This window comes from Ptychodera flava, chromosome 10 (assembly GCF_041260155.1).
Source record: "Ptychodera flava strain L36383 chromosome 10, AS_Pfla_20210202, whole genome shotgun sequence".
In the NCBI taxonomy this organism is placed as follows: domain Eukaryota; kingdom Metazoa; phylum Hemichordata; class Enteropneusta; family Ptychoderidae; genus Ptychodera; species Ptychodera flava.
This window is the reverse complement of record NC_091937.1, coordinates 37,077,583-37,092,136: the sequence shown is the minus strand read 5'-3', so window position 1 is coordinate 37,092,136 and position 14,554 is coordinate 37,077,583. Positions and strand designations below refer to the sequence as shown.

Below are 14,554 nucleotides of genomic sequence, written 5' to 3'. Positions count from 1 at the left end.
CAATTTTTGAATGACCCCCAGGTCGTAAATACTGACGGTTCCCTTACTTGCTGCCAAAGGCCATCGCGTTCACTGCATTCGACAGCCTACCTTACATTGCCAAACTATGATGCTTCGATTTCGCAATCACCTTGCCGCTAAAGCGACAATCAGCTGAAATTTATTACTTCAAGTTACTCAATTTTGATAGCTATTTGCCTACAGAAGTGAGCCAAGTGTATATAGTGTCGTCTTGATTTTACATCGGTACCCGGAGTTCTGAGTGACCAACTGCACGGTGCGCATCGGTGCACTGCCGTCTGCAGTTTGAATAATCCGTATGTAACGCACACTGTACCAGAATAGAATGTCGGCCTCCTCTGCCAAAGTTCTGTATCCTCTGAAACACAGTAGCAGTACGTATTTGAACGGAGAAGAACAAAATAAAACCATTCGCAGGTCATTCAGCCGGCGACCATGGCAGTGCAGTGTGGCTGTGGCGTGGCATGGCAAGGCCCCAGGAATGTTGCAGGCTCGATGATGTCATCAGTATCGGCGTTCTCGATCATGTGCACAGCCTACAAGTTGTCAACAAACCCGCGCGGCAATCCAACTCGATCGGGCAATATTTAGCGTTTGTATGTCACTACAGGAGCACAAATTTGGCTTATTTCTTTACTGAACAGCATTTCACGATGCAGTAAGAGAATAATATGTAATTTCGAACATAAAAAAAGGTTAAAAGTTACAAAACTGGGGCTTTAAATTCGTCTTATTCATCCCAGAATTGTATACGTCCTTTGAAATTGAACTTAGATGAGGAATTGTTATGTCAGTTACATAGGCTCGGAAACGTCCGTCTCTCTGTTCATTTTACTGCAGGCAATGCGTTTCTACATGTTGTTTGCTCCCGATCAACTTTGCTACTCTCCTCAGCTGTCTCCTACATTAAGCTAGCCCATCGGGCTAGTAGAGGTACCAAAAATTACTTGCCCGGCGGTAAAAACTGCTAGCACGTGAGTTCGGGGTAGTGAATTTGCTCACCCTATAAAATATATACATTCCTATTCTGGTGAACGGAGTATTCGGGTCGTTTCCAGCACCCGGAAGTATAGTGCGGACGCGATGGTAGTTGAGTGATTGATCCGACGATGTGTCCAAACAATTTTGAGGGCGAAAAATTCAATTCGCAAGCGTGGCTAATGACTTTAAAAAATTTTTCGCCAAATGAGAGTTTTATTTGCATTTTGAGAGTATGGCGAGCGCTAGCGCGAACACTGTAATTGTGGACCTGTTTACTGTGAACAGGGGTGAACAGGTAAAGGATACACACTGTTACCAAACAAGCAGCTGTAACCTATGTACAGGGACTGAGGGCTAGAAGATCAAAACAAATGAATACTTAATATAATTTCAATGCATATAATTCAGTAAATAGTAACCATGGCAAATTTCTTACAACATATTATTTGCTAGAAACAATTTTGGTGCATTGAATTGGTGTGACTCAAAATTGAAGTTCAAAAGTTAATGTTTACAAATGGACAGGTTAAAAAAAATAATAATGCGTACTGTATTGACAGTTGTATTGAAGCATTATGTTAATTGTGGTACATATTACATATTCTGAAAACAGAGCCAAGAAAGAGTGGGGTGATGGCCTTAGAGGTTTAGCACTGTCAACTGCTAGGTACAGTCTTTTGAAGATAGAGGATGTAGAACCACACACTAAGAACTGGAGGTAAGGCTAACAGTACTTTACATATAGTGGCACCAATTTAACAGATTGATACCATTGGAATATAGTGGTATCAATGTAGGCTTATATGGTTTGCATGTATGCAAACACATATTTCGATAGCCTATATAATAGGCTAACATGATAAATATTTCCCCACACCGGTATGTACCATATATCAAACTGTCGGCTTATATGAGTGTATATTCCAGTGGTACCTATTTCTTAATGTGATAGCTACACCATGGCTTCAAAAAAGTGTGTTAGACCTTTTAAAGGATGATAAGCACAATTATCTGATATGTCATTATGTTTTGAACACTAAAATAGACACAAAGACTATGGAATGTTGTCCGAACTTAATTCAAAAAATATGTTTTCCTAATTCTTATTAAAACAAATACATGTAGGAGTCTTAAACTTCATGGTGTTCCTGCCATAGTGATGCAGATAGACAATGACATTTCGACACTCTTGTCTGAATTCTCTTTCATATTGCTGTTTGTGATAACAATTTTACAAATGATTTTTGTGGATGTGTAATGTGATCAGACCACAGCTGTTGGTGTTGATGAAGTTAGATCAGGAGCTCAAACCACGGTACAGGAAATTAATCAATCTAGCTGGTCACCTTAAAGCAGGTAAGATTGTCTGCAAAAATACCGTGATACTGGAGTAGAGTCAAATTTGAAAGCATTATAATTTCATCACCAATGGCCTTGTTATTCACAAAAAAATGAAGCCCCTACCCCTTCAGCAAAATGAATTGTTGTCTTTCTTTCTTGCAAATGAAACAATTCATCATCTCTGTACTTTTCAGGTTGATATTTTTGAAATGATACTCGTAATGAAGTACTAGAATTTCACTTCAGTGATACATTTTTGCTCAGATGTATCTGATGCTGTGTACAAGTATTTTTCGCAACCGACTGTTCTGAAGTTATCTGTGCTAGCTCAATCATATATTTACGTTTTTGAAATTATAGCTGTGGTAGCACAATCATATATTGACTTTTTGAAATTAGGTGTGCTAGCTCAATCATATATTGACTTTTTGAAATTAGTTCTGCTAGCGCAATCATATTTTTACTGGTTGAATTTTTAGCCAATCAAGAGCAGTAAAGTGATAAATAAAAATAGGTGTCACACACTATACTGGTGTAAAGATTGCAAGGTGTGCGGTAGTTTTCTATTTCAACAAATGCACAATTCTTGATGTTTTCAGGTAGAGGGCTCTGCATTGTAGCATCTGTTCTGAAAGGTGAATATGGAGATATGAAAGATAAGGCAAGAGAAGCTAAAGAGGTGAGTACTGTGCTCATGCTATAATGTGCATGGAATCTGTCTCTAATGTCTGTAGTTTCTTCTCAGCTGGTAATCTGTCCAAGACAAACATCAAATGCATTGAAAATGGAAAGAGAATGGTTTAAAGTTTCCTAATATGGAGGAAAGTTTGAAAAGAAAGTTTAAAACTTTCTTCAAGATGTGTATCATCATAACTCTGTAGTCACCGAATATTGGTTTTGTTGGTGATTTGGAATGTTTTGAGTGGCAAATAGGATCTTTATCCAGAGAAATTGAGGTCACAAAATTTCATAAGTAGAAGACACTGTTGAAGTTTCACATGCATGTCAAAAAGATGACTGTGTCACAGTATTTCGTGGACATCAGAATAACCAGGTGTATAAACAGAAGACTGTGGTTCCTTTATCTGATATGGCTGTAGTATTGAATACACTTCATCAAGGAAGCATTTACTTTCTGGTTTCCAATAAAACAATGGCATATACTACAGTATTTGTAGTAGGTTGTGTAGTAAGAGACAGCTCAGGGTAGTTTAGTAGGTGATCAATGTTCTGTAACATTCAGCTGCAACATAAATACAATTGTTCTGTTGATTTCAAATGCCCTTTCACCACCATGGTTTGTCCGAAATCCATTGTTTTACTATGGTAAAGTTGGACCTGTATACAGGGAACTTGGGGTGAAAGGGTTAAATGCCAGCATAGTCATGGTATTTCACAGCCAATGAAATTATGGCTGCAATCATCCATTGTTCATTCCGTTAATGTTCACTGTGAATGTATAGCGATGCCAACAAAAGCTTCTCTGCTGGGTCAAAGTAATGGAATGGGTGTTCCATTCATTTTTTTTTGCATTTAAAATTCTATCATTTTCAATGACAAATGTCATTCCCTGTACTTTGAATACAGACCATGAAGGCCACCATGAAAGAAGAGAAGGTCAAGGGCTTCAACAATGTTATGGTCAGTAAGGATGTCACTGAAGGCCTTAGTATTCTGTAAGTTTGTTTTATTCTATCAATTAGGTCAAAACCTGTAAACTGAGGACACACACACACACACAACACACACACACACACACACACACATTTTTCTTCATTGTTTTGAAGAAACAATTTGTTCTACAAGTAGTATTTGTACAATTAAAATTATCTAAAAGTACCTGAAAACACTATTATGTGCATTTTCTGAGAGCTCTACCCGCACAAATAAAACATCTTCTTACAATTTTACATAAACAACAACAAAAGATATTAAGAAGGCGAAGAATACTCACAGCTATTCGTTATATTTTTATCTGAGATTTCCATCATGAAGTGTACATTTTGTACCCACTGATGTGCAGTGTAGCAATGATATTCCAGGAGACACTTGGGTGCATCCTGCTCATTTGACAAACGCTACTAGTCTTAGGGTGCTTTTCATAGTGAATGAATGTAAACATGCCCCCTAAGCAGACATTGAATTGCACTACAACTTTGTGTGGGACCATTATTCAGCTTGAACCATATAAATTTTAATCGTGTTATTACATATTCACCCCAATTCCTTGTAAACAGGTCTACACTCACCGTGCACCACCGATAACAATAATTTGGGCCAAACCATGATGGTGAAAGAGTTAAAAGTTAGTCATGTAGTTAATGTACAGATTTTTCATTGAATTTGAAAACACGGTTGACATCAATAATGGTCATTGATTCTGCAGGATTCAGACCATTGGTCTTGGAGGAATGAGACCAAACACTGTGCTGGTTGGATGGCCGTATGGATGGAAAGAAAGCCAAGATGACCAGACTTATCAAGTCTTCCTTGGTAAGCTTCGATCTATACCTCTGTAGTACTATGCTTTCATCATTCAGATTGTCTATGCTGCATGTAAAGAAAGAGGAATTATGATTAAGAAAACACAGTTTATTTGAAATAATTGGTACACTCTGTTTAGTTCTCCAGTTGTGCAATAATAAAAAAATTGCATACAGCAATACTTCTCCTAGACTTCTTTTCACTGTTAATGAACATACCAGAAATCATCTTATTTTTGACAGCATATGGTGATCATGATTTGCTGTGCATATTAAATGGTTTCCTTCAATATTTTTACTCCAGCTTACTGTATGTTTGTGTGTTTTGAAGTTTGTTCTTCAATAATACCTACACAGATTGCACATAAAGTTTTAAAATCGGAAGGCATGGACTATATCAGCATGTGTACTGAGTGGAATTTGACAGAATTAATTTGAGCAGGGTTTTATTGGGTTTTAATGGAAAAAGGAAGCATTTTTTGACAACTTACATGTATATTTTGATGTGTTTGACAATTTGTAGATCTCCTTGAGAATGCCAGACATGCAGAGATGTCAGTGCTGGTTCCTAAGGGAATCAATGAATTCCCAGATGCCAAGGATAGAGTCAGTGGTACCATTGATGTTTGGTGGATCCTCCATGATGGTGGCATGTTGGTGTTGCTACCTTTCCTGCTCAAACAGCACAAAGTGTGGAAGAACTGTAAATTACGGATCTTTGCCGTGGCACAGATGCAGGATAACAGTATTAAGATGAAAAAAGATCTTTCCAGTTTCTTTTATCATCTGAGAATTGACGCCAAAGTTGTAGTTGTTGAAATGGTAAGAGACTAAAATCAAAAATCAGTTTTTTCCTCTGCAGCAGAGAAAAATTATTTTTCCCTTTGTTCAATAGCATATTTTTCATGCCACTTTTTTCACATCATATACAAACTACGGTATTTGTGACAACAAATAAGATCAACTGAAATTGTCACCAATGTGCCCAAGCTAACTACTGTTTTGAACAATGTGAAAGAGAATCTCATGGAGAATCAAATTATTCTAGACTGAAACTATTTCTCCTGTTACTCGTGTCATATAATGCCATATTTCTCTATCTGTTTCCACACCATGTGACCCTCTGTCCAGCCTGACAGTGATATCTCAGCATATACATATGAGAGGACCATACAGATGCATGAGAGAAGTGAAGTGTTACGGCAGATGAAACTAACAAAAAGCCAAATCTCAAACGAGGTAAGCAGTAGACTGAAGTTGTACATTCACATGTATTTTCTGTAAAGATATTTTTTAAATCTTCCTGAGAGTTTGATGTTGTATGGTTTTTGAAATACGAAGTTTTAAACTTTTACTCAAATTGTCCTGAAGGAAACTTTAAACTGTAAAAGTTTAAAGTTTCCTTCAGGAGAATTTGAACTGTTTACTTTCAAAATCAAGAATAAAAATCGGGGATTATCTTTCAAATTTAGATACAAGAGAAACAAATTATGGCTATTTGTAATTTAAACAGCCACTATTCCTATGAAAACTCCACAAATGATAAAGTTTGAATTTTCATCAAAATAGACAGTGAAAACATCTACTCCACAATCTTTCAATAAATCCATACAAGCAGCATACTAGTAAAGTATTGTAAAAATATTAGAGTTTGAATATCAGTCATTGAGGCTCATTTTACCTTAATGAGCAATGGAACATTGCATATGCAGCATTGACATGAAATGGCATATTACTGATATTTGCTTATATATTCTTCCCAGCCTTGGTGGTAAAGTGAGAAAAAATATAAATCCTGATGTTTAGATTGTATAATATAACCTATCCTATTTTAATTAATATCAACTACATCACTTGAAGTAAATACGGAAATGAGAGCAAACCTGAAGACTGCTTGATTCATACCAAGTGATATTACAATGTAACATTATCACAGGGGATTTTATGTGTATATTATTTTATTATCAAAGGCATCTAAGACCAGCGGAGCACAACCACAGTATTGAGTGGTTACTCTCATCTACAGGGTTTGCTGAAAAGAATATGTTGTATATATGTGTAACAGTAATTCATTGCAAATGAAGGTCATTTGCTAAGTTTATTAACATTGGCTGGTTTAGTTAACTTTAAGAAAGCGGTCTTGAGACTTCATTCTTTAAGAAGATGAATGTCAAACATGTTTGTCTTAAATCTCTGTTCATTATTTCCATTATCTATATGTTTTCCTCATTTTCTTCCTGGAATATTTATAAACTTTCTCCCAACACCCGATAAAGAAATAATATATACTATGATTGTGCTGTAATGAGTAGAGTAAGTACAGAGCTACTGATGTTGCCAACATTGTCTGGTATTCTGTTTACAAACAGAGTGATCACGACAACTCCATGCAGCACTCTAGGAAACCTAGTATGAAAAAACTGAGAAGGATGTTGTCGTGGGAGCGTGAACCAACCAAAGTCTTTGAAGTTTGTATATTGTTTACTCTTTTTGTCCATCACATGCTTGCTCTCGCCTACATCGTAGCTGTCCCATCGTTAGTTTTCATGGGTTAAATGGTTTAATTGTCTGGGGAGTATAATGGCCTGCTCTGCTCTGCTTGCATCATGTAGAGCCGTAGTGATGCATGGATCTTGGTTTAGAGTAGAAAACATCATTACTAACACATTTACATATCTCTGTCGACATAACCTTTGTCTGTTACTGTACCATATTCAGGGTCTGTACGTTCCTTGAAAGTCCTGGAAAAATCCTGGAATTTCAAAGCCTTCTGGAAAGTCCTGGAATATAGTCCTTGAAAATGAAACTAAGTCCTGGAAAGTACTTGATTATTGATAAACCACCCATAATTTTCAAAAGTGAAAGGATGGTCAGTAGAGATATAAGTAAAATGATAAATTGTACAAATGGTACCTTGAAAGTGGTAATTTGGATCCCTTCAAAATCCTGGAAAATCGCTGAAAAAGTCCTTGAAAGTCCTTCAATTGTAAGTGACTCAATCAACCAAAAACTTTTCACCCGCCATGTATGTGCACTGCAACTAATAATGCGAAGAGATGAGTGTGATGTGTTGGTATCATTGTCAATTGAGTTCTACCTGGCCTTGTACGTCTGTACAGCACAGATCAGTGATACATGTATCTCAAGATCATATCGAAGCAATGACTCATCTGAATTTTAATTGAATGGTTGCAAGGTATCAAGACCTTTTTTATCATCTTTAGATGGAATCCTGCATGATCAGTAACTTTCATTTCATAGTAGAAACACACCTTCCATCACTTCTACACCATACAATCAATAGATCAGTAGATTGCCTCATGTTGTTTTCCAACAATTCCTATACTCTCTGAGTCCACTAATACAAGACTTTGCCTGCATCGTAACCTTCTCACCCACCATTTGTATGAATGTGTGGTGGTCCAACTGCCTCAGTTAAACTAGTCGTACTGGACCAAATCATGATGGTTTGTGGGTTCAAGTAGAACTCAGGGCTTCTTGATATATGTCTTCTTACTAGGAACATTGAGGAGCTCCCTCTGATAAACATTGATAGATTTACAGCCATACATGTACCAATGCATGGTTGTGTTCTCACATCTACATTGTACTTCCGTTTTGTGTGTACTGCATTCATTGCCAGGTACAAACACATGTACCCCTTCTTTGTGAAATGTTGTTATGCTTTGAATTCATGGACGGCACTTGCTTCTGCTCTTCTTAATGACATTATTTGGGCCAGACAATATCAGTAATGCTTATGGCCAAACTTTATGTTGTAGATTTTTTGTTTCTATGATTTTGTGGAAATCAAGTAGCTTTAATCATAGAACATTTTATTTACGTGTAAAGGACATACAATGTACCTGCTTCATTTCTTGTATAGACTTGTGCTTATGCTTTGTTATGTTTGTGCTTGTAACAAACAGCATGTTTGCCATACACAGCCTGCCAGCTCGCCAGTATGCCAGAAATGGTTATTCCATGGTAATTTTGTTTGATTTTTGTCACCGATAAATATAAATTTACTTTTGCATGTATAGTGTGTGATATTTGCCGCTTTGGTACTGGGAATTAAGGTGAACACTTTTATTCATGTAGGGACACTTATAGAGAGTTTTCAACAGAACAGGCTAATTTCTGTACAACATGACATCTTGCACAGCTATAATATTTGCAGGATATTGTCTCATAACACAAGACATTCTGTATTATCTACACTGTAAAGAATTAATGAAAGTCAGTATTTTCATGGAAACTACTAGATACAATACTGTATGTATCATTGGAGTTTACTTGTTTCACCTGGCTAGTAATTGACTTGTGCAGGGAGTATGTAAGTCTGGCAAGATGGTCACTAGTTGTAGAAAGTAGTCTATTCTGATATACAAGGTCAAGTTTCAGAGAATCTTTATGTACACTCAAAAGTCATGGAGCCATATAGCTCTTCAATACCTCCTATGCTAATATAATGTGCCATTGAGGCAAAAAAGTTACTCAAACAATGTTTGAACAATTTCATAATTTGTAGAGTTGACCAGGAAATACATTCACCGAAAGTCACTGTCTATTTGAAAGTTGAATCAAAGAGAAATTGGTTTTCTGAAACTAATTAAGCTGTTTGTCTCAATTCCCTGTAAATAGGTCTGCTAGCATCGTAAAGAACAATGGGTTTGATGACGGGTTTGATCACTGCAAAGCTTTATCTTGATCCATCATCAAAACTAATTGTGACTTCTGAGTACACGATATGTATATGCTAAACTTCAATCTCAAGTATTACTTAGCATTGTTACAATATCTACATCTACACTCCAACTCTTCAAATGTCTATTTTATATTTTAATGCCACCTTCTTCAAAGTGCAATAGATAAAGACTTTTTGAATGAGTAAAATTTAGCCTCTGATTCTACTGCTCCTTATACATACTTTATAATCTGTGTGTCTTTCTGCAAGTTAAACCATGTTAAATGTCAAACATAATAAACATTTAACTATGATGGCTTCTCTTCCCTATTTAAAATCCCAATGTATAACACAAAACAGGATGATTGTCGCTACTTATCCATTTGAATCAAACACTTCATCAGCTGCTGTGATCTAGTTAAATTACAAAGTCATTGAAAAGGATATTCATAGTTTGTTGCTATCTAGTGATATATATTTACTCAGGATTCATGGCCATAAAATTATGTGTGATTTTTTAAAAATCAAAAAGAGTAAAAAACAAAAAACATTGACTAGCTACTTCTGTTGCTGCTCCATAAAAATCCAATCAACAGTCACGTGTTTATTTTTTGGGTCTGGCAAAATATAATTTAGGTTGTCATCTTCCTTGCCATTATATACCCATTGTGTACAAAAAAACAGGTTTTTGGTATTTTTTGTATTATTTTTGTGACTGTCCACACTTGATTATCTTCACTTTCTTCAGCCACAAGTGATCTTTGAGTCCTGTCATCCCAACGATACCAAATCAAGTGGCCAACAAGTTACCTTTGTTACTGGTGCCGATGAAGATGAAAGCATTGAGACGTTAAACCAGTACACATTCAGTAGTTTGGATGGACCAATCAGATCAAGGGCTTCCAAAAATGTACAAGTGTGAGTAAATTCATACATTGTAATTGTAGATGATGAGACACCGCTTTAGCATGAATATAGCGCCCTCTTGTGTCAACTACACAATATTGTGTAGTTGCTGGTGCTTCTCGAATAGGCAGTACAGAGCCCAAATATGCAGCAGTCTTCTACACAGCTCTGTCCAGTGCATTCATAAGTGCAACAGTTTCTTCTGATCAGAACCTTGTGTGTAAATTACAGTGTTGCACGACACAATCATTCTTTCTTGCAAATTTTTAGAGCACCAGTGTAGATGGCCAGTGCAGTGCTGGATCCTTTATGACTTATAATGTGTGATAATCTTGTCAAAGAGCATCACTATATACACATCTATATTGCTTAACCCTTTGGGCGCCAAAGTCAATTTTGTCTCCTTTAGAAAATATACTCCAGTCAATTTTTTTCAGATTTTGTCAAAATTTTGATATCAGATTGTAGCCAATGAAATGTGATGTCCATTTGGTCCAAAATTATCAAAAAATTACAGAAAAATTCATAAAAATTGGTAAAAATGTTGCACTAAAATTTTTGTGGGAACAATTACAGCACTCAAAGGATTAATCTTACATGATAAAAAATTAAGTTGCTGTATTTTGTTATTTCCATGGCAGTGATCCAAATTCTATACGGAAGATGCACACTGCAGTGAAACTGAACCAAGTAATCACAGAGAAATCCAGTGAGGCACAGCTTGTCATCATGAACCTACCTGGACCACCAAAGGCCAAGTCAGGCTTACATAATTGTATCCTTTATAGTCAACTGGCAGATGATTTGTGTTGCAGGTGAAATATGTACTCTCTACAAATGAGTGTGTATACATGCATGTACTGAATACAACGTACCACTGTACACATCGTACATGTAAGCCCTGTGATGCAAAGATAAGTCTAGTTGATAACGCCCGATGGATTGTACAGCCTAGATGTCTATTACTGCCACTTATTTCACATGAATGCTGATGATATTAATTGTTTATTTATATTTTGATACAATCTACTTCTCTTTTGGTCTGGTCAATGACATCCTACCTGATCTGTCTTGATATACAAACTGTCAAGTCTTGTGATGTGCCCTGACTAGCTCACCTTCAATCATTCAAAATCTCCATTGATAACAATGTGTTTAGACCAAACCATGGCGGTGAAAAGATTAATTTAATACATATATTCATCAACAGAAAGAACAGTAAAATTCATGGGTGTAACATCCATTTCTTATACTTGGCTAGTTTTTGTCATAAAACTTGCGATAAAATTTAAGCAATAAAAGCACACCCAGTTCATATATGAAGTGAACGTATTACTGGTCAAAATTGAGTGGATACCGTTGCTGGGTGTGATTTATTGCTATTGTATCATAACAATATATTGAAATTGTGGTCAAAAATGGATTTTTGCTCAAGCCAAGAGCTCACGCATGTGCAGGCCATGGTATATCGCGAATATACCACGGTTCTTTTCATGTCTTGACCAATCAGATCACTGTATTTGCGCCATCAATATACTGATATGATATAATTATTCATATATAACACTATAAACAAGCATATTTGAAAATTTAACCTGTTCACCCCTCATTCCCTGTAAACAGGTCCACAATCACCATTGATAACAAGGGGTACAGGCCAAACCATGGTGTTTAAAGGGGTAAACATCACACTAGATGCATTCTGACTTTTCAAATTTACAATTCTAATCCTTGATTTCCATGTTCAGATATCCAATATCTTGAAATGCTGACGGAAGGCTTGGAGAAAGTTCTCCTGGTGCGTGGCACTGGCAAAGAAGTTATCACCATTTACTCTTAACTCTATCAGGGTACTGCCAATCTTTACAGCCATCTATTTTGGGTTTTTATCTTACATTTGTTTTGTATTTTTCACCACGTTTTCAAACTGATGGTACATCTATGAAGTGAACATGAAGTCTGCCACTGGAAAGCCAAAAGTGTACATGACTGTTTAGTACAGGAGCATACTGCTACAGTACAGAAGCTCAATTCTGATTGGTTAATACAAGTACCTGCTGTTGCAAAGAGACTGACCAATCAGACAGAACTTTTCAAGATAGTTGCAAGTCAAGTACACCTGAGGGATCAATGCATTTTTAATGTGATCTTGGTTTCAAAACTTTGTACAAACTTCTTACGAGTTTCTCAGTCATAGAGAAAAGTTATGAACATACAGGAAATATTCTAGATACTCAGCAACTAGATACAGTCTCATCAATGTAAATAGTTTTCATCTTTCCAGTTTATTGAATTCCACACCAAGTGTCTTTCAGTGTTTAACCCTTGGAGTGCCAGAGCCAAAAGTTTCCCTTATAGAATACACAACACCAACAACTTTTTTTCTTGGCAATTTTTTTTCCAGATTTTCCTCAAAACTTTGGTGAAAAATTGTAGCCGATGAAAAGTTATGTCCATTTGATCCAAAAATATGAAAAAATTCAAAGAAAATTTACAAAAATTGGTAAAATGTTACGTTAAAATTTCAGATGGAAAAATTGCAGCACTCAAAGGCATTTAATCACATGAATTCTTTGATTATTCGTTGCTTGGTGAGATTTGTTTTTGGTTTTGTTGTTTTATTTTGTTAAAAGTACTTAGAAATTTATTAAAGATCCAAATTGTCTGCATGAAGTCAATTTCTCTCTAGCAACAAAAACATAGTTTGATTTCTGTTTCAGATGCTGTAAGGTTTTTTCATGTAAGTAACACCAGTTAAACTACTTTACACCGACCTTGTATGTGTGTTCTCAAAAACAGGATGTTACTTCTGTTAGGCTGCATGCAGACTGAGAAATGATAACCCAAGGGTGAGAATACTGAAAGCTTGCACAGACTGTTCTGAAACAGTCAGTCCTATCCAACTACAATGCAAAGCTTTAGAATAAAAGTTCATGCTTTAGTGCACAGCTGTACCCAAATATCCGTAGTACTCATGTACTTCTCTACAGAGTCCATAGTATAATTAACTCTGAACGCCAAAGTCAATTTTTGTCACCTGAATGAAATATACTCAAGTCAATTTTTTTTCAGCTTCTTGCCAAAATTGTGGCAAAATACTGTAGCCAATAAAATATGATGTCCATTTTGTCCAAACTTATTTTTAAAATTACACAAAAATTCAGGAAAATTGGCAAATTTTGCCCTAAAATTTGGTTGGAAAAAATTGCAGTGCTCTAGGCGTTAACCTTTTGAATGCCAGAGTCAATTTTTTGTCGCCTTTATTGGATATAATCCGGTCAATTTTTTTCCAGATTTTTCCAAAATTTTGATCAAAAACAGTAGCCAATGAAACGTGATGTCCGTTTGGTCCAAAATTTTCAAAAACATTACAGACAAAATCATTAATGGTGGTGAAATGTTACTCTAAAATTTTGGTTGGAAAATAATAGCACTCAAAGGGTTAAATGAGGTCATATTTACTTTGTTAAATTCAAACAAATTGTTAGTTCTGAATACTGTTTCCTGTACTTCTTCCGTAATCCCCAGAATTCCCCAACATTAGAAAGAGGATTTTGAAAGCTTGTGAAATGTCACATGATCTGAATATCAATTTTGTACAGTAACTATTGTATGGTGCTAGACTATTTCCTAAAACATATGTATACAATTTTGATGTTGGAATATATTTTTATGTAAACTGTATATTTACTTGACAGTAATATTTGGTACTCAAAGGTATCACCCAAAGGAGGCCCAAAGCTATTATTAATGTATGTAAACATGTAGCTTCCGAAAAAGGTTTAGTTCACAAAACAACGACAATAATGTTTCTCAGATTCTGTAAAGAATTTTTGCAAGACTGAAGAAGATTTGTGTCATGCTGAACAATTTTACAAATCAACATGATCCCAGGGGTCCATTCCTTGGAAAATAAACAAGGTCCCCTAAGAAAGCCCCGTTGTTTTTATGAGGAAGAAAGTTTTACAGATACATCATTAACTTCATCAGCTGTTATGTAAGTTTCATGCAAAGACAGGATGAAAAGATGAAGTGTCACCAAACGCTGCATGGACACATACATACTGGAGTGTATTACGTATTCCTTTAATAATATCACCAAACTACATTGAACAAGTCATCGTTGATGACACAG

At 35.9% G+C, this 14,554-nt stretch overlaps 1 protein-coding gene across 4 annotated transcripts in view; it reads left to right on the top strand.

The window, feature by feature from the left end:
• Nucleotides 1–13,780, top strand: part of LOC139142688 (solute carrier family 12 member 4-like) — a 63,156-nt gene extending 49,376 nt beyond the window's left edge. The window contains exons 16-27 of one of the 4 annotated variants that reach the window (XR_011554445.1): nt 1,616–1,720; nt 2,270–2,358; nt 2,943–3,022; nt 3,931–4,019; nt 4,730–4,836; nt 5,350–5,648; nt 5,958–6,065; nt 7,196–7,294; nt 8,756–8,813; nt 10,262–10,431; nt 11,061–11,194; nt 12,168–13,561. Coding sequence is in view for 2 of the 4 variants with exons in the window: in XM_070712750.1 (XP_070568851.1) it covers nt 1,616–1,720; nt 2,270–2,358; nt 2,943–3,022; nt 3,931–4,019; nt 4,730–4,836; nt 5,350–5,648; nt 5,958–6,065; nt 7,196–7,294; nt 10,262–10,431; nt 11,061–11,194; nt 12,168–12,259 (1,372 nt within the window). In the remaining 2 variants the exon portion in view is untranslated. Of the gene's footprint in view, nt 1–1,615; nt 1,721–2,269; nt 2,359–2,942; nt 3,023–3,930; nt 4,020–4,729; nt 4,837–5,349; nt 5,649–5,957; nt 6,066–7,195; nt 7,295–8,712; nt 8,814–10,261; nt 10,432–11,060; nt 11,195–12,167 lie in introns of those variants that run through there. The other 3 variants (XM_070712750.1, XR_011554446.1, XM_070712751.1) reach the window with 3 other exon arrangements.
• Nucleotides 13,781–14,554: the final 774 nt, after the last annotated feature.